This window comes from Oryzias latipes, chromosome 24 (assembly GCF_002234675.1).
Source record: "Oryzias latipes chromosome 24, ASM223467v1".
Taxonomy (NCBI): domain Eukaryota; kingdom Metazoa; phylum Chordata; class Actinopteri; order Beloniformes; family Adrianichthyidae; genus Oryzias; species Oryzias latipes.
The window spans coordinates 4,160,939-4,178,905 of NC_019882.2; the positions used below are offsets into that span (position 1 = coordinate 4,160,939).

A 17,967-nucleotide genomic window follows, 5' to 3' on the forward strand; every position below is an offset into this window, starting at 1 on the left:
TGATGTTTGACTCAGTGCTTAAAAGGAGAAAATGTATAAGAGTTTTTAACTGGGATGTGGACTTGAATGTTTCTTTTTCTGCGCACATCTGTAATAAGACATAAAATATTTGTAATTAGTCTATCTATCTATCTATCTATCTATCTATCTATCTATCTATCTATCTATCTATCTATCTATCTATCTATCTATCTATCTATCTATCTATCTATCTATCTATCTATCTATCTATCTATCTATCTATCTATCTATATATATACCCAGGCTGTGTCCCACCAAAGTGGGGTAGCCTAGACAGGGCACACATTCCTACCTCCCTCCTTCTCTTCCCCAAACCCTCCTCCTTCAGTGTGTGTGTGTGTGCGTGTGTGGGTGTGTGTGTGTGTGACTGGTCTAAGGCCTTTGTAATTACTAATAAATTAATTTCATTTTTATTTTTTCATGTTATTTTATTTTTAATATTATTTCTTTATTTTTTATTATGATTTAATTTAATTTTCATTTTTTTTCTGATTATTCCAAAAACAGAATTGCTCACCGACCCTTTTAAGTTCCGAATGATACTGGAAAATTATAAACACATACAGTTGAAAACAGTGCCTATTTTTGCAACATCAATGTTCTTTTTGGGCATGATTGTGTTATTTTCCCAGACCTTTTATGAAAACTGGTGAATTATAGCTTATAGGGGAGATGGCTTTACCTTTGCTGGATGAGACGAAAGTAAATACAGCCGAGACTTCTTGACAGCTGCGGAGCTCCAGATTGTGGGATACAGACTAAATATGCTTTGAAGAGCACCCTCTGCCTAACATCTGGTTGGCATTTCATTTGCAAGGTGACACTTTTTTCATGTACCCATGGGGAAATAGATTCCAGGAAAATGGGATCATTCCAGACCTTTCTTTTTTTTTTCATTTTACTGGCATATTTGTCTTGGAAGATTTTTGGCCACATTCCTGCTCAGTTTTTTTTCCCTGTGGGAGAAAATATACACAGAAAGCATCTCTGGATGACTTAGATTAATCTCTGAATGCAAACAACTTTAAACTTCAAGTAAGGCCGCTAATAATTTTATGAGACATAGATTCCCATATGGAGAAGTGGTTCCTCTCATTATCCAATTCTCTGCGAGGCCTCTTCAAATGTAAAGGACTGTAAAGAGAATGATGTGGCTGGCTGCGTAACTGAGGGCTACTTAACGTCCACTCACAATCTACCAGCAAGTGCACGTCAAGGAGGATAAAAACCAGTCTCTACACATTTGTACGAGTGTCTGGTGGAATGTAAAATGAGCATGGGGTGGTGCCGTATTCCTGCTTTACGCTTAAACTCAAAGGCTTTCTCAATCACGGCTAACATATAGAATTCCAAGAAAAATGTAGGTAGATTAGACTTAACAGACAGAGCTGGGCAAAGCGAAAATGACTTGTTCTTGATTTGTTTTGACATTCCTCCGACCGGCTTTTTAAGCCTCACTGATCTGGTCTTACAAATAAACCCCTACGATAGCAGTTCGGCAAATAAGCAGGGCCGAACTTGACGCTGCACCTTACCGACACAAGATCCAGTTGCAGGACTTTAACAGGGGGGGAAAGAAATCATGAAAAGCACTATTCAGGTCAATCAAGGCACCTTTTAGACCAGCCTCTGTCCCTCAGAGGAGGAGAGAGCCCCTAGCATTCAGCTCCTAAACCTGAAAACATCAAACCTCTGATGGTCGGCCTTTCACGCGTCCATTCGCCAGTCAGACCCTCTTCAAGACTCAAGTCCCTCTTTCCTTCTGAAAGCTCTTGAATGACGAGCAGAGCAAAGCAAAGTGTGCTACACTGTCAACACATCCCTTCCTCAGCAATGAAACTGAAAAAGGTTTGAATTTTGATGCAGATTTTCTGCTGTGGCTTAAGTCATTTTTCTGTAACAGAACCCAGATTTAACCAACTGTAGATCCGCTTGAAAAACCTTCTCTGATTTACAAAAAATAAGAGTGGTTTTGGCATTTTTAACCCTTAGTGCTATCCAAGGCACTTTAATGTTGGGAGTGGGGTCGTCTAGACCCACTAGACAGTGCGCTAAACCTTTTTTCTTCAATGATTTATTATCTTAACTGCTCTCCAACTTTATCCATATTTGTCATGGTAGGGATAACATGTCAATGTAAGGAGGGGGGGGGGGGTCATTCTGACCCCATGAGATAGCACAAGTGTTAACATGTTCTTGTAGCATTTTTCTGATAAAGGAGGACAAATATGAAGAAAATTGAGCTCAAAAGCAACATTTCCTTTCTTATACTTCTGGTAGCATCTCTTATTTTTAGCACATAAGTCACTCCTGATGAGCCAATCCAAAGCACAAACCGCCAAAACTGTTTTCCATGGAGGACTGAAGCACATCTGCTGCTGGATCATTTATGAAGATGATGAACTTTTTAAATCCTTTGAAAGCAGCAAAGAGTTTATTGTTTATGTGTTTCTTTTTCTTGGTTCATTTTGTTGAATCACTTATGGAATTGTGAAAAAAAATAATATTCACTAATATATTGGGATGTAGGTGACATATACTGCAGTTATTGTCTATATACCAAGAATACTAAAAGATAATAACTACAAACAAATAAGTAAATGGCAGCATTTAAAACTAAAATACAGAAACAATCATTCTATAGATTAACTAAATAAAAAATGAAATAAACCAATAACCAAGTGACCTGTGGCTGCAGATGGAGTAAAATAGTTTGCACACTGATCCCCACAAAATACTGTTTTGCTTTTTACTAATATTTTCAGGACTTCCTTAATAGAAAAAAATTAAAACACAAGTCGTCTCCAGCTGTGGTCAATAAATATGGAACAAAACAATTCAATTTTCATCGAAGAAGATCCATAAAATTCAGATTTCTGTCCAAACCATCATTTTTCTGTGACATATTACCAAAAGAATGAACTCTAACCGTGACTGCAGTCCATTGTCACAGTACATTTAGACGTTTAAGGACAGATACTGAAGTACATCAGAAAAACAAAAGCCCTCAGATCAGCAAATGTCTACATGATGTAAGCCTGGGTCTTGATGAATAAAGTGTCAAAGTCATCTATACCATGACTCCACATTTTGATTTATTACGTATTAGGTTGCCCTTTAACTGTCACTAATACTTTAGGTTTGGTTTCGATGTTCTATAATACAACTGAATTCAGTGTAAATGTGTTTAAATTAACCCTAGTGTTGCCTCATGGGTAAAATGTGACCCACTACCATGTATAGTAAGCAAAAAGATGCCTTAATCTATTTTCATGAAATGTGATTTTTCCTAAACTCCATCACTAGAAAAAGGGATGTTTTTGTTGACATGTGGGCTGCAACCACATAACCTGTCTAATGGGTCATTTTGACCCATGAATTATAAAAGGCATCTATCTAAACACCAGAAATAGTTCAAAGGCCACACACAAACGGTGAATTCATAAATCCACACACTTTCTAAAAAATACAAAAGACCAAACTGTTGTCCAAGAATTCAAGATTGTAGCCATTTTTTTCAATATCATTAATTCAGAAGTAATTATTTCATACTTATATAAATGCAAAAACAAACCTCTGGGTGTATTACAGAAAACAGTTTGGGGGCGGGTTTGCTGTTATGTTCACTGCTTGTTTTTTGTATTGTGTAACAAAATTTGATGAAAAATAAATTAAACTGCGTTGAATTATTCGGGAACAGGATGCTTCATCATGCACAGTAGAATTTAGACTTAAAGTTCAATGAAGGCGCTTTATTTTGAGGCTTTAGCAAGGTGGGTCATTTTTGACCCTTTAGACAAGGGGCATAAACAGAATGTCTAGATTACAGGAGGGGAACTCTTATATTGTGTTTGATTATAAGGGTCAATTTTGACAATATACAAGCGATGTGCCTATGGGCTTTAGGGTGTGAGGTTTACATTCAGCTAAACGTCTTTAAAATGAGCCTGTAACCCACCTCAATTGTTCCTAAATGGCATGAATCAATCTGCGACGCAGCAGCTTGGAGTTGAAAAAGAAGCTTGCACAAAGCAGGTGAAGCGGCTCCAGTGAGTTTGGTTTCCTTCTGCACGACTTCATTTTTGGAGAATTGTAAAAGTTAAGGAAAGGTGTTTGGCAGTTCACAGTTTGAGAAAAAGAGACTTGTTCAGGCCTCCACTTGGACAGGAAATACAATTTCATGCCATTTTTAAAATAAATCTGTCTCCTAGCTGCTGGACACGGCACATTTGAGCCGTGAGATCAGAGGCCGAAGTGAGGAAGAAGTACAGGTTCTCTTTGTCTCTGTGAGCTTCTCCTTTTCTGAAAGCAGGTAACTTTAGCATTCCACAGCCAGCAGTGTCAGCTTTTTCAACTTCTGAGGCCAATAATCTTTTTTTCTGCCGTGTTGCTGACCGGCTGTCGCTGCGAGTCAGCTGCTAGAATGAAAGAGCAGCAAAAGCTTAGCTAGACATCTCCAGGGTTCTGTTCCAAGCGTCACTCCGCTGCCTGAAAGCAGCAAGAGGAGCCGCCTCATCACAAAACGCCACATACACATTCCGCTTGATGGCGTGGAGTGACACGTCCACCCAGAGGGGCAGTTTGTCTCAAATCCATTTACAGTCCAGGGCCAAAATGTCACGCAAGTTTGCGATTTGGTTTAAATTCCAGACAGAACCGCACCTTTCTCTAATAATGACCAAAAAGGAAATACTCGTGGATTGAGTCAGTTTGGGTAGGAATTAGTGGACTGGCAGGGAGAACACCCAGGTGCCGGAGCGTGAAACTGAAGACAAGACGCTAAATCCAGCGAGTTCAAAGAAAACTCATCTGTTTTTGAAGGGGGAAAATATGATTTATGAATGTTAGAATTTAGTTTAAACTTTTCCTTCTTCTTTAGAAAGCTCTTTGTGATCTTGCACCTGTTTAGCTTTTGTCCGAAGCCATTCTGGAGTTTTAAGGTTTACCAACCACTCGTGTGTCCAGGTCACGACACAAACATTGAGGTTATGGTGAATTTTCCATCGCTGGTCCCAAGTTATAGACTAACATCTCATCAAAACTGCGCATAAAATTTCAAATGTCAACTAAAGAATAACCTTTTTATTGCCTGTTGTAATTTTATGCTGTTTTTTTTTTTTTATTCTCAATTCTAACATTTTCTTTTAATCTTTTTCATTGTTAAGGCACTGCAAAGTGCATTAGAAGTGGAGGTTCTTTCATTCATTCAAACCACGAAAAACCTTTCTGGACAAATCAAGCAGAAGAGCCGTTAAAGGACTCCGATCATCGTCTAAAGCGTTCCCAGTGTTTTTTTTATTAGAATTGTGCCGTTTTTTTTAGCTAAAAATCAAACAAAACTGTTGTTTTCTAGGTCCTGTACAGCAGCAGTAGTTTGTTAGAAATATGCCTCCTAAGTTGTGAAGGGGGTTGTTGCTGTGGAGCAACACCGCTCCCCTTCGATGCCGAGAGCTCTCCGTTTACAGGATTCCCTGCTAGCTCACTGCCCCGTCACAACCCCAACCTTCACCTTCACACTCCAGTCAGCAATACGTTGAAGCGCTCACTTCGAATGAAAAGTCAAACCTCTTCCAACGTGCCAGTAAGCAGTAGGAAAAGATAGCCCCTCCCTGCTTGTCCAGTGTGAACACCTTGGGCTAAAGACACTTTCAAGAATGCTGTAGCTTAACTTTACTGCCATTCAGACGAGGAAAACCAAGATGTACATGGATGCCCACAAGAATGAAGCAGAGTGCAGAGTTTGGGCCCCGCCCCATGTATTTTCTACGTCACAAATACACTTTTCTTTTTTAAACTGCATTTTTTCATCCACTTCTCCATCTGGGAATCAGAAATACTCAAATTATGAGCTTAATTTTCTCAATATACGTCTTGCATTGTCAGAAAAATGCCACAAGAACATGTTACCGTGATTTTCATCAGAATGGGTTTTTAAGAGGTAAAGGAGATCATTAAATAACTTTAAGCAATGAAAAGACAGACTGGGGGAGCATAGCAGAGTAAAAAAATGGATACCTGGAAAACAAAGCATGCATTTTAGTTAAAAAAAATAAATAACAGACAAACATCTGAACTGGCTAAAGGCAAAGAAACCAAATTAGCAGGAATTATTCAAATTCTGAGCTCCAATAAAGTACTTCCAGCCCATTAAAACTCCCTTTTTAGCTGGAAATTCAAAGCAGGAGCCTTTATTTTGTTGCAAACATTTTTTAATTTAGGAAAAATTAAATGAAATTACATTTCTTTAAATATCTCAACAGCAGTTAAAACATAAAGAATACAGTTTCCATGGACATCCTTCCATTAGTTGTGGGTAAGACACAAGAAAACCCAAACAGAACTCAAGTTTAAAAAAAGGCACAGACGACATCCAGAGAAATGGGAATATACAGAAAATGTGCAGAACCAAAGATTTCACAGGCTGATTCAGAGGTGAAAAGAAAAGCCCTATTGATCCGTGTGCATGTTGTTATTTTATAGTCATGGTGCAGATGTGGCTACTTTTTTATTTATTTTTAATTTGTGTTTTCTTTTTTAGAAATGTACAACCCAACGGACAGGACAGTCAAAAAAAACAGGCTTTATTTCAGATTGCTGGAAAGGGGGAACCGAGTCAAACTGCAGAAACAAACACACAGCCCCCCCCCCCCCCCCCCCCTCCAGTTAAACTCACCTTTGATACAAAAAAAAAAAGTTTAGCGTAAAATAAGACAGAAAAACATTTATGTAGCGCTTGTCCAGCTGAAGAAGAAAACTAAAAAGGAACACTTACTGGATAATAAGAGCACAGTTTGGTGCGGCTTTCAGATCTTTCCAAGAACGTCCCGTGAACTTTTAACAATAAATAGATGATGCGCACCCCTCCCCTTCTCTAGTGTGACTGGCATTTTGAGACTGCAAGGTGTGCAAAAGAAAGACGTATGTTGCAGCTATCGCACGCCTGCACCGTCGATCCGCGTCTCACACACAAATGAACAGAAGAGACCTCGCTGCTGCTGATGCTGCTATGGATTTCCTGGACTGACTGAGCTCACGGACGTCGATAAACCCACAGTGCAAGTCCTCCCACGGCTGCAGCTGACTAAAGGAAGAGCGGAGATACACCGGCGTGGCAGCCTCACATCTTCTATGCAATCCCAAAATGAACTTTGGGGCTTTTTGAAAAAAAAAAAAAAAGATGGAATGAAGCTCCAGCAAAACGGGGTTAAACATCTGTGGATTAAAATTGATTTTTGAAGATTGTTTTTGTACCTTGTTTTTCCCAGGAGCCTCGGATCTGACGCTAAAAGATAATTTTTTAAAAAGATTGGACTACATAAAACAATTTGGAGCACCATTTTTCATTTTTCACATGGAAACAAAACTACAACCAAAAAAAAAAGCTGAGTCATTCTAAAAGGCAGCGGTTCTGACTGGTGGCACTAAGTTTGGACTTCCATGAATCCAGTCGACCGATTACAGTGCATTAAAAATGTGTGTCTATCGGGTTATGAGAGACCGCAGAGTTCCTTCTGGTCCGCAACACCTGTACGACATGAAATGACTGTTTTGGGGGAATTTTGTCAGAAGAAGGCAGAAGCCTTAAAGGGAAAAATAAACCAAAAAAGCTCTGTTCACAGGCTCTCCAGTGTCCTGTCGGTTTCTCATCCCGTAAACGCTGGTCGAGTGTTTTTCCACGTGTCATGTCTTACAGCAATCCTTTGGGTTGGATGAGTTCTCAAAGACTCTCGCTTTACCTTCCTGAAGGAGTTCGGACGCAGGATGTGAAAGGACGCTGAAGTATCAGTTTGCTGGATAAAAACAAGTTAGGAGTTCGTGCTTCGCCCGTCTCCCCCGCCTCACCACTCGGCGTCTCCGATGGATTTGGAAAAGACATAATCTCTGCCGTTCAGGTTCATTATCCCGTCTTTCAGGTGGAACTTCCATTTGTTCTTACTTCTGTGGATCTGAGGAGCGAGGAAGAGGAGGAGGAGAAGAATGGGAGAGTTCAGAACAGAGGGATGCTGCTGGAGCTTACCCTGATGCTACACCGCCGATCACTTCCATTGAAAAAGTCTAAGTAACCCTTTTGGGCTTCCGCGGTCAAAACTGTCACATTCACGGGTCGCTACACGTTTTTAAGTCAAGGAAACAATTGAACGCACGCTGAACGTTCAACCAATTGACTCTGCTTTAGTAGGGACGTATGGATGGCGTCCTTTTCAAAACATGGAAGTGCCAACCCTTTGATTAATTGATTATGAGGGAGTAATCAATAACTGTGGCTTGTGCTCGGCTAGAATGACGTCACATCAAGTCTTTCATACATCAGACTGAAGGAAAAAGGCCTGGGGCAAAGATTTGCACTGCTTCAACATTTCAGACCAAGCCTCTTCCAACGGTGAGTGCGTGCACCGGTAGCGACAGTCCAGTGTGAACACCGATGGCTAAACGTGAACGTAGCTTGACGCTCATCTCCTACCTTGTCATACTGGCACACCACGACATTCTCCGTGTCGAACAGCTCCTGGTTTTCATCATCACTGACATCATCTCCACTGTTCAGAGGCTCCTGGTGACCAAAAAACCCAAAGACTTCAAAGATCCACTCCAATCATCTTTTGATCGATTTTCAAAGCGTTCCCAGTGGTCTTTTAAAAATTATTACGCAGCTTTTAACCCCCCCCCCCCAAAAAAAAAAAAAAAATTTGCAGGGCGGCAAAAGTTCATTAGAAATTTGCCTCCGAGTTGTGGGCGGGATCAGTGACGTGGAGCGACCTCATCCCACAGCAGAGGACTTGGAGCAGGAAGCTCGAGGTATTATCTACGTCACAAATACGATCTTTTTAAACCGCAGTTGTTGGTCGATTAAAACGATCAATTTAATAGGTTTATCTTAAGATCCATCCAGGTTTATCTCTTCGAGGCAAGTTGTTCATTGAAACGCCCTACACCATAAAAAAATGTTTCAAAATGAAATGAATACTCAATCTTAGAAAATACCATTTGGATTGAGACTTGGCAGGTTTATTTCACTACAATGTAAAAAACGACCATCACATAGACATGATGTCAGCAAAAAACGATCGGTTCCATCATTCCGGTCCAATGAGTGGAAACACTCAATTTAGCAAAGTCATGTGACCATCCAGTGTGCTAGAATGTTCCCTTTGGATTACCTGGATGTGGAAAAACATTAGTGGTCCAAACTTTAAGAAACTAAAATGTAATCTGATTTGAAATCAACTGTTGTTTACATGTTTGTACACATTTAATTTACACTCAAATATCAGTACCCAGGTGCCGTTCAGTACTCAGGTATTGTTCAGTACTCAGGTAAGTCACACTAGTGGAAGTTTTGGCTAAAGATGGATCTGTTTTAGATCAGCGAACTGGATCGTTCAAACTGAATAAATAGACTTTTAATCGTCTTGGGGATCACAAATTATGACAGGAATCATCTGTGAAATGCTCAGAAATACAATTAGAAGCTTAATTTCCGTTATAAATGCCACAACAACATGTTAAAAACACCATAAACCCTGGACTGGCTCAACACTCACCTCTTCAACTTGCCCGTCTTCCCCACCGGTTTTATCTTTCTCCTCTTCGTCATCTTCGTCGTATTCCTCCTCTTCGTCCTCGTCTTCATCAGAGGACGAGTCTCCAGTTCCATCCAGCTGCACCATCATGGCGGGCTGCTGCGCCTGCGGTTGGGCCTGAGGCTGCTGCTGCGGGGCTGCCGGCTGGGCTGGGGCCTGAGCAGCGGCCACAGCTGCCCCCTGCTGGACCTGAGCTGCTGCTGCCTGGCCGGGCTGCGGCGCCATCGCTGCTGCTTGCATCACCTGGCGGCAGCCAGAGATGAGAGCAGAGTCATTACGTAAACCTAGAGCAACATCCCACAAAAAAAATAATAATTGGGAAAACATTAATTGGTGCTCTGACCTGTGTGGTCCCTTGAACTTTATTCCCTGGAGCCAAAACGATCTGCTGCGGCTGAATGATGACTCCTGCTTGCTGGGGCAGTCCACCCTGCAGAGGAGCTAAAACCTGCACGTTTGCAAGAAAAGGACTCCAAGTTTTCAGAAATCAATTCCCAGACTGGTTTCATGCTCAAAAGGATGACCTCACACATGGACTGTACCTGCTGTATAATGGGGGCCTGCACGCCGCCAGGCTGCATCTGATTCTGCAGGACGATCTGCTGCTGAGGCTGGATGATGTACTGAGTCCCGTTGGGAGCCCGGACCACCTGCAGGAGCTGACCTGCATCAACAGGAAAACAAAAAAACGTTTTGAGATCCAACCACGCTAAAGTCCAAAGGAACGGTGAGAGCTTTACCTTGGCTTGTGATGAGCTGTTGGTAGGGGGTGACCCCTGTGGGCAAAGCAAGGGTTGCTGCAGTGGCTGCTGCGGTCTGCAGGAGGAAACACAGAAAGCCGCTCCAATTATACCAGAGCACAAAAAGGTGGATTTTCTAGGTGATAAAAAAAGAAAAAATCTTCTTTTTTCTTTTCATTTAAGCCTTAAAGGTTTCAAACATGGTCCATCACTTAAGGAAAAGCTATAGCGGCGGCTAGGTTTCAAGCTCAAAAAGACAGATGGCCTCCCCACAAGAAAGCTTTTCCCTTTCTCGGTTTTGTTCTCCAGGTCCTTGTTGAGAAAAAAAGTCCTCTCCCAAAACCCACAGCCCGGCTAGTTTTCCTAACCGTCGCTTCCTTGATACTATCCCAGATATTCCCCGGGTGGATTTGTGCGATGACAAAACGGGACGTTTGGGAGAATTTTTGGTTCTCAAGTGTGGCGGTGCAGTTTTCAGCTTGTAAGATGCTACTCACCATTCCCGTTGAATTCATGTGCTGTATCATTTTAGAGTCCTGAACTATGACCTGCTGCTGGGGAGCTGTTGAGAATAAAACACATTATTTCAGGTTGAAAAAAAAAAAAAACAACACACGTCCAGGCGACGTTTGTATGTCAACGTGCGGACTCGCCTTGTTGCTGCGAGGGAATCTGGATAACCTGCTGGGCCGGCGCGGCCTGGGCCACCTGCTGGGCCTGTTGGGAGTGCGGGTGCTGCTGCTGAGCGGTCTGCAGGGCCGCCTGCTCCTCGGTGTGGAAGCCCTCCACCGCCTTTGACTGCAGCAGCTTGTTCTCCCACAGCTGAAAGACAAGACTCCAGATGAATCTGACCAAACACGGAGCTGCATGTGTGTGTGTGTGTGTGAGGGGGGGGGGTTATAACCTTCTCTCAGTAAAATGAGACGGATTACCGTTTTCAGCTCCAGAAGAACTTGCTCGTCCACCCCTTCATCCAGGAACAGCTCCCGCACCTCATTGATCACATCCTCAATAACAGACTTGTATAATTTAGGCTATGATGACAAAACAGAGCAAATACACAATTTATTGGTGGTGGTTTCAACATATATAAATGTTTACAATAAATGTAGGAAAACACTCATAAAAGAGGTGTTAAGTTTAAACGGTCACATCTTGTGTATATGGATAGATTATCCAAACCCATATATAATAATCTGCACTGATCCATTTGTCAGCAGGACTAAACGCGTCCCTCGAGACAGAGCTGCACGCGCGGGGAACTGTCACGGACAACATTCTGGCTTCTACGCAGAACGAGAAGCGGGACACCGAATGTCCGTCTCTCTGCTCTCCTCCCCGTCAGCTCCGGCACTATTTAAAGCGCAGTCTGCTGTTTATGTGAAGAACCGGTGACGTAGCGTCGTGTAGCACCGTCCCATCCCGGGCAGTCTATATTAGACGGCCAATATGGCGGTATAAAACCAGGCAGCAGAAAGGAGGAGGGCCAGAACCGAGAGAGGAGACGAGGAAGCCATTTTACAGAGCGGCAAGCGCGCGCGCGCCTCTTTTCCCTCCTCGACTAGCAAGATATGGCGGACTGAAGATGACGGTTTCGGTGGTTTATCTCATGAAAGGATCCGTTTTGACTAAACATTTTTGACTGGAGCGGGACATTTGTTGCGTTGAGGGTGATTTGGGACGGCTCTCCTGCCCTCTGGTCGTGGAATGGAGGACAATGAAGAAGAAGCAGTTGACAGAGCGTTCAAGACGCCAAGCTTTTAATAAAATTTTTTTAGCTAAATTCAGTCGCAGTGGATGGTGCATATGTGCTTTGCGTACATCAGTTTCCCTCCCCTCCAACAGTTATGCGACAATAAGTATGACATTTTCCCCCGTGTAAACAAAAATGAGCACCCCTAACTTAACTAGTTAGCTAACGCATTCAATGCGGATTTCAACTCAATTTAGCTTTAAAAAAATGTCCAGAAGGTTTTCGGAAGCACTTACGTTAACAACTAATACCGTATAAACAGGCAACTTTTAACTTTAAAATTTATTTTTGATCACATTTAATTTAAATATTTAAAGAGATTCGGGTCCTACAAAAGTAATCAGTTCTATAAGCTCTTTTTTCATTGAGTTTCGAAAACTGGTATAAAAAAAATGACCGTGAGTATTCCTTTGAATGGACATAACGGTGTTGGTAAAACTCATTTTTACTGTAATGAATAAAAAAAATAAATTAAAAAAAAAAACAGATCGTTGACACGTTTTTCCATCAACTTTACCCCCATTTTCCCCCGTTGACAGTCCTGAGAGATTGATCCTTACCACTGGGTTCGAGTTTGCCGAGCTCGCCATTATACGCGTAGTGTAAAAACCACACGGAAATAGGCGAGAAACAGTGCCAAAAATTAAGAAAAAAGACTTAAAACAACTGGGAAAGGTACTTTAAAACAGCCGGCATTACTTTTGTAAATAAAACACAGTTTTAACGGTCTTATTTACAATCCCGGGCTGCGACTCCCCAGCCGTCCTCCTTTCGTCGTTGTCCTGCTTTATATACTGAGCGATGGAGCTGCGAGTGCGCGAGACATAGGGCAGGGTCAAAAGGCACATAGCGCGAGATTTGCCACAAAAAACGATGACTAATCACTGACGTCGTGCTGGGAAATGTAGTTTAAATTGTAAATTTCACAATGCGATTGGATACTTAGCTTTTTAGATTTGTTGGACAAATTATCCAATTGTTAACCATGATTACAATTACATTGTTTTTGTTTGTGAGTTTGTATTGTGTTGAGAATGTTTACAAATAGAGGGTTACAAGTTTTAATTGATTTAACTTTTTCAGCTAAATCGAGATTTTTCCTGTATAGTAAATTCTGTGTTGTATTCATTACTTTTATTTTATAACGAAAAGGTTCAAATCTGAATCCAAAAGCCCGATTTATTTCTATGTTCCTTGTAGTATCGTTCTACAGCCACAAGAGGGCGATAAGACAACATCACATGAAAATAACCTGTGTTTCACTGGAGCTTTGAGACGGGCATATTTTTCACATGCAGCGTGCTATATGTGATCTTTAATTAAGAAGATCTGTGCACATTTGAAGAAGTATTTAAGATCATATTCACTTGATCCAAAAATACACAACCAAAGGGAAAATCCTTAAAAAAAAGCTTTGCAATAATTTCGTGTAGACATTGTTAACTCCACTTCAGTCTCCATGGAAACTTGCTTCCCTGGCCACTCTGTGGATATAGATGATATAGACTAGGGAAGACTGTTTGCATCAATCCACAAACAATTCAGTGTTTTCTGAAAACTGTGTTTACTGAAATTATCTAAAGAAGATGTAAAAAAAAGAGAGAGAGGGTGATCTGACCCTGCAGATCACCCTCTCATGCTTCTATAATTACAGGGGAAGCAAAGTTCAACGTGATCAAAAAGCAAGCGAGTGATCCATGCTATGAATGTTTGGGATGTGATCATATATGCAGGCTAGGGCATTGCTGTCTTTGAGCTTCACTCCGGTGTAACATTAGAGAAGCATGATGCCCTCTAAAGATCTGGAGAATGCACACTTTACCCCCCCCCCCCCCCCCACTCCCTACTCCCCCTTCTTTGCTGTAGTTGCATAGCAACAGAGGAGCTGCAAGCTCCAGTTGTGTTGTGATGGGAGCGTGCTGCACAGGGAGCCACTGGCTCAAGATTAAGCCGGTCTCTACTTCAATTATGAATGGGCTTCCACCGCCACACGGCTCCAAAATGGCACCACTCAGACTGATAAGACATTGAGGAACTCTTTGGTGCACTTAACTCTTTTACGTCCCTCCCTGAAGGGGTGGGGGGTAGTTAATCAGAAGTATTGAACTTAAATGATTAGACGAAGTAAATGACTAATTATCTGGGAGAGGAAGCATGGTTATGATAAGACCTCTTGTTGATGAGAATGTGCGGGGTTAATGATTGAGGTCAGGTTTGAGAGTGAATTAAAGCTAACACTGCCAGTAAATGGCGTTTCAAGTTTAAACGATGCTGCTAAGGGAGGGATTTATGCTTACTAGTAATCCTCAACTATATTTAACTTCAGACTTTGAGAGGAAAGTGCTTCAATTAGATGGATTTTCATGAAAAACCAGCAAATAAGAAACAGGCAAGAATCTTTTCTGCAACTTGTATTTTTTTTATTATTGCAACCAACTGGAAGACAATACATCACATAAACATCATTGTAGTTGTTCAGAAAATGGAAAACAAAATAAAACAACATTTATATATTTTTTTGCCACGGTATTAGACAACGTTGATATTTACATGTAGTGATGAAATAGGTCTTGAAATCATTCTTTGGCAATGTGATTGCACAATAAGGGGAGAAAAACTGAACATTTACCGGGTGGATGGGGGGAAAAAACAACAAGAATAAAAAAAATTAAATAAAAAAAGGAACACCTGGGTGTACTCTGCATGGCATCTCACCGATCGATAACAGCTTTGCAATTTGACATCTCTAACCTATGGCTTTCCGATATCCAGCTCAGGCAGGTCTCTAAACGTAACGGCAGTAATGTAATCTCGTCAGGGAGAGGAGCAAAACAACAACAACAACAAAAATAAAAACCCTCTCAGAAATGGCAATTTCAGAGCATTTGGTTTGGCAGGTTTGAACGAAACATCAGATTTTGGGGATCTCGTCTGGCAGAAATACTTGCTGGATTTAACGGCCATTTTCCCCCCGCATGTCAACGAGTGAGTCAGGAAAAACAAAAAAGAGGAGGGGGGGGGGGGGGGGGTGTTACAAAAGCAACAGCCCTATTGACAAGTGAGCACAATACTCATCCCCCCCCAACAGTGGATTGTTACATCGAATACAGCAGAGTGCTTGACCCCGGGTCACGGGAGCACTCAGACAGATATCAGACGAATGGCACATGATGGGAACACTTCTCTACATGTCGGCATGGACGCCGCACAGAATGCAAAGCCAGTGATGCATGCTACAGGTGGCAAAGTTCTCTACCATTGGATAAGGCATGCATTTGTTTTGCTGCTTGGTTCTTGGCACCTGCAAGACCTCTTCAAAAAGAAAAAAACCCAGATGGAAGGAAACTAACACTTTATAGGCATTCCTGATTTGACTGCACCTACGCCGCTAGTCATTGTGCTCCTGGCCTGAAGTGAAATGCGCCTCGAAGAGCCAAAAAACAAAAACCCCAAAGATGGAAAACAAATACCTCTGATCACAACAACCATGTTTGATTTTGCAGAAAAAGTGGAAAATGCGGAACATAAACTTGAAGTTTTGGGATTATTCGTCCTGGTTTTCCATGCCCATCCCATAAAAAAACAATTCCACTGGACGATGTAAATGGAAAGAAAGGACACCAACACAGCAGAGAACAAAAACGCAACAAAAAATACTGATATAAATAGAGACAGGTGATGCTCTGTTGGGATAACAGAATGGGGCAGGCAGGCACAATGTCAAAGGGGGTGTGTGATCCCGGGCACACCAACTCACACACTCCACATGATCGGAAACAACGAGGTTAAAAACAAAAGAAATCGCTGCAAAGGTAGGAGAGAGAAGCCCACCGGCTGGCCTACAGAACCTGAACCCCAAGCGTAACAATTGTAAAACGGTCTCCCATATTCCTCCCTGAAGATGTGTCGTTAAAAGTCCCATCAGGAATGAAAAAAAAAAAGCAACAACAAAAAGACTAAAAATATAACCACGGGTATAAGAATTGGCGGAAAAACTTTTTTTTTTCTTCTTTCCTCTAGGATCAAGGTTTATATGAAAATAAGTCATGCTTCATGCTAAATACATCGTTTATCTTACATGATCTTTGAATAAAAAAGATTTGCTTTTTATCTTATTTACAAGCACCCATGCAATATAACTGAGAAAGTCCTGCAGGTCAAATTGCTTCAATTAAGAAAGGAAAAAAAAATAAAATATTTTCTAAACTTTTTACAGAGTCGTCCGCACAGGACCAATTGCTTATATCTTTATGAGGGTAGAGTGTGGGTCAACAGACACAAACAGAAAGCTAAACCCACAGGTCATGTACAGAGTTCATTGACAGTGTCGAATGATGAGGAAGGTGTGGCAGCTACTGGCAGCTAGGACATTTATTACCAGGTGTCTATATCCATGGACCGAGGAAGTTTCAGGGACGTTTACATTATGCATCAACAACAACAACAACAACAACAAAATGAAGGAGATATTGCCTCAGACCCGGCACACTATCCATCTCTTTGATGAGTTTTTTTTTATTATTATTTTATTTTAATATATTTCCTCTTAAATACTATGACTGCTCTTGAAAAGAAACCATGCCGTTACCCTTTTTCAGTATAAGTGGCACAAAATAATCTTAAGTGCATGAATAAACGTCACATTGGGTTTTACATGTAGTTTGACACTTACGGCCCTCTCTCTGGCGCTTCACGACGCCTTTCTTTGAGTTTTTTTTTCTTTCTTTCTTTCTTTCTCGTCATCGGCTACATGAAGCAACCTGGTCTGCTTCTCTTTGGCACAGTCTCACATTTGTGCTCGTGTGGGGTGTGTCGGAGGCTGAGTCTCCGCCGTCTTTGTCGCCGGCATCACTGCGAGGATTGCTACAGATTCGTGCGAAATCGAAACAGGTAAGACAAACCGCCATCGCATGTCGCTGGACCATGCATGCGCTCCTTGGTGTGACTCGTCGTTTTGTCCAAATTCGTGACAAAAACATGCTATTTTTTTTTTATGGCTTTCATCCCCGTTTTTGAACAACAGAAACAACATAGACACATGAGAAATACCCATTGATGTTAGTGTTGCTGAACATGTAGGAAAACATAGATTTTTGATATTGCCACAAATAAGTAGGATTAACCCAATGCCCTGCAGATAGATAGATAGATAGATAGAGGGAGATGACTGGTGTCCTTTGAGACTAATGCTGATTACCTGTCGATCTATTGTTGTGAGTGTGTCTGTGCTGATGTGTGCGTGCATCTTTCATGAGTTCGTTCCATGTTTAGTTTCTCAGGGCCTCTTTCTGCTCCTTCTGGCCCTTGGCGGTGCGGTTTGTTATGTTGTTGAGGCAGGCTCTGACCCCCGCCAGGTGAAGCAGCGACCCCGCCGCCTCCTTCATCTCCTCGTCGTCGCTCTCCGGCGGTTTCTCCACCGCGCGCCGCTTCTTGAGCGGCAGCGTGTCGCTGATGCCCCTCGCTCGGGTTTTGGTCCAGGGCAAACTGCTGCCCGGCAGGGTCCCGGCTCCCGCCCCCGAGCTATTGCGTCTCTGTCCGCGCGGGGGCTGCTGGGAGATACAGGTGGAGGCGGCAGTGGTGATGTGAGAATCCACGGGGATCTCGCGGGGCTCGGGTTTGACGTCTGACTGGATCTCCACGGCGATGATGTCGTCGTCGTCCAGCGTGGAGGAGGGACTGGCCACCGGCGAGGAGCACAGCCTGCTGGGGGATTTAGCGGTGCTGTAAGTGTGATCTTCCTGGAGGTCCTCGCCGCAGGGCGGAGGAGAGTCCTGTCCGCGGGTTAGATAATCTCCCAGGGATGATCTACATGAAGCACACAGAACAGGGGAGAAAATTGTTACCCCCGCTGTCACACCAGTCCTGATTTGCT

The 17,967-nt window shown here is 42.2% G+C and overlaps 2 protein-coding genes across 4 annotated transcripts in view; both read right to left on the reverse strand.

The window, feature by feature from the left end:
• Positions 1-7,273: 7,273 nt before the first annotated feature.
• gtf2a1 (general transcription factor IIA subunit 1) lies at positions 7,274-12,894 on the reverse strand. 2 transcript variants are annotated; one of them, XM_023953053.1, is made up of 10 exons: positions 12,656-12,894; positions 11,275-11,376; positions 10,996-11,164; positions 10,840-10,904; positions 10,343-10,418; positions 10,145-10,266; positions 9,946-10,050; positions 9,564-9,845; positions 8,483-8,572; positions 7,274-7,967 (listed from the first exon to the last, which is right to left on the reverse strand). In XM_023953053.1, the coding sequence occupies exons 1-10, from the start codon at positions 12,683-12,685 to the stop codon at positions 7,860-7,862; spliced, it is 1,149 nt and encodes a 382-aa protein (XP_023808821.1). In that variant the 5' UTR covers positions 12,686-12,894; the 3' UTR covers positions 7,274-7,859. The 2 variants fall into 2 exon arrangements, with proteins under 2 accessions (XP_023808821.1, XP_023808822.1); XM_023953054.1 differs by having other exon boundaries at positions 12,613-12,894.
• Positions 12,895-14,493: 1,599 nt separating this feature from the next.
• The window catches only part of foxn3 (forkhead box N3), a 75,900-nt gene continuing 72,426 nt past the window's right edge, over positions 14,494-17,967 (reverse strand). For both annotated transcript variants that reach the window (XM_020714699.2, XM_011491485.3), the window contains exon 6: positions 14,494-17,900. In XM_020714699.2, the coding sequence (XP_020570358.1) occupies positions 17,363-17,900 (538 nt within the window). In that variant the 3' untranslated portion in view covers positions 14,494-17,362. The remainder of the gene's footprint in view (positions 17,901-17,967) is intronic.